Source organism: Fulmarus glacialis, unplaced genomic scaffold (assembly GCF_000690835.1).
Source record: "Fulmarus glacialis isolate BGI_N327 unplaced genomic scaffold, ASM69083v1 scaffold20982, whole genome shotgun sequence".
NCBI lineage: Eukaryota > Metazoa > Chordata > Aves > Procellariiformes > Procellariidae > Fulmarus > Fulmarus glacialis.
In genome coordinates, this window is record NW_009198747.1 from 17032 (window position 1) to 17429 (window position 398).

At 67.1% G+C, this 398-nt stretch overlaps 1 protein-coding gene across 1 annotated transcript in view; it reads left to right on the forward strand.

Moving 5' to 3' along the window:
* The window catches only part of B4GALNT4 (beta-1,4-N-acetyl-galactosaminyl transferase 4), a gene marked incomplete at both ends in the record, with an annotated part of 14294 nt that extends 13953 nt beyond the window's left edge, over positions 1-341 (forward strand). The window contains one exon of the mRNA XM_009573035.1: positions 195-341. Within this exon, the coding sequence (XP_009571330.1) occupies positions 195-341 (147 nt within the window). The remainder of the gene's footprint in view (positions 1-194) is intronic.
* Positions 342-398: the final 57 nt, after the last annotated feature.

The following is a 398-nucleotide window of genomic DNA, read 5'->3' on the forward strand; positions in this document are numbered from 1 at the left end:
TGGCTTGGGTACACAGGGAGGATGGGTGTGTTTTGCTCTGGCAAGAGGGGATTCAAGCCGAAGGGTGCTCGCGGCACGCTGGGTGTGATGCCCCCCAAAACCGGGCTGTCACCCATGGGAGGTGGTGGTGATGGGGACAGACCGGTGGTGGGACGGGGCGTTCCCGGGGTTCCCAGGTAGCGGGGAGAGCGCAGAGGTGGTGGCCTGGGGATTCGGGCGTCCCCCCGCACCCCTCGCCTCAATGCTGGCATCTACAAGTCGGACTTCGACCGCGTGGGAGGGATGAACACGGAGGAGTTCAGAGACCGCTGGGGTGGGGAGGACTGGGAGCTCCTGGACAGGTGAGGCTGGGGGTCCCGGCAGCCCCATAACCCCCCAGGGAAGGGCTGGCCACGCGG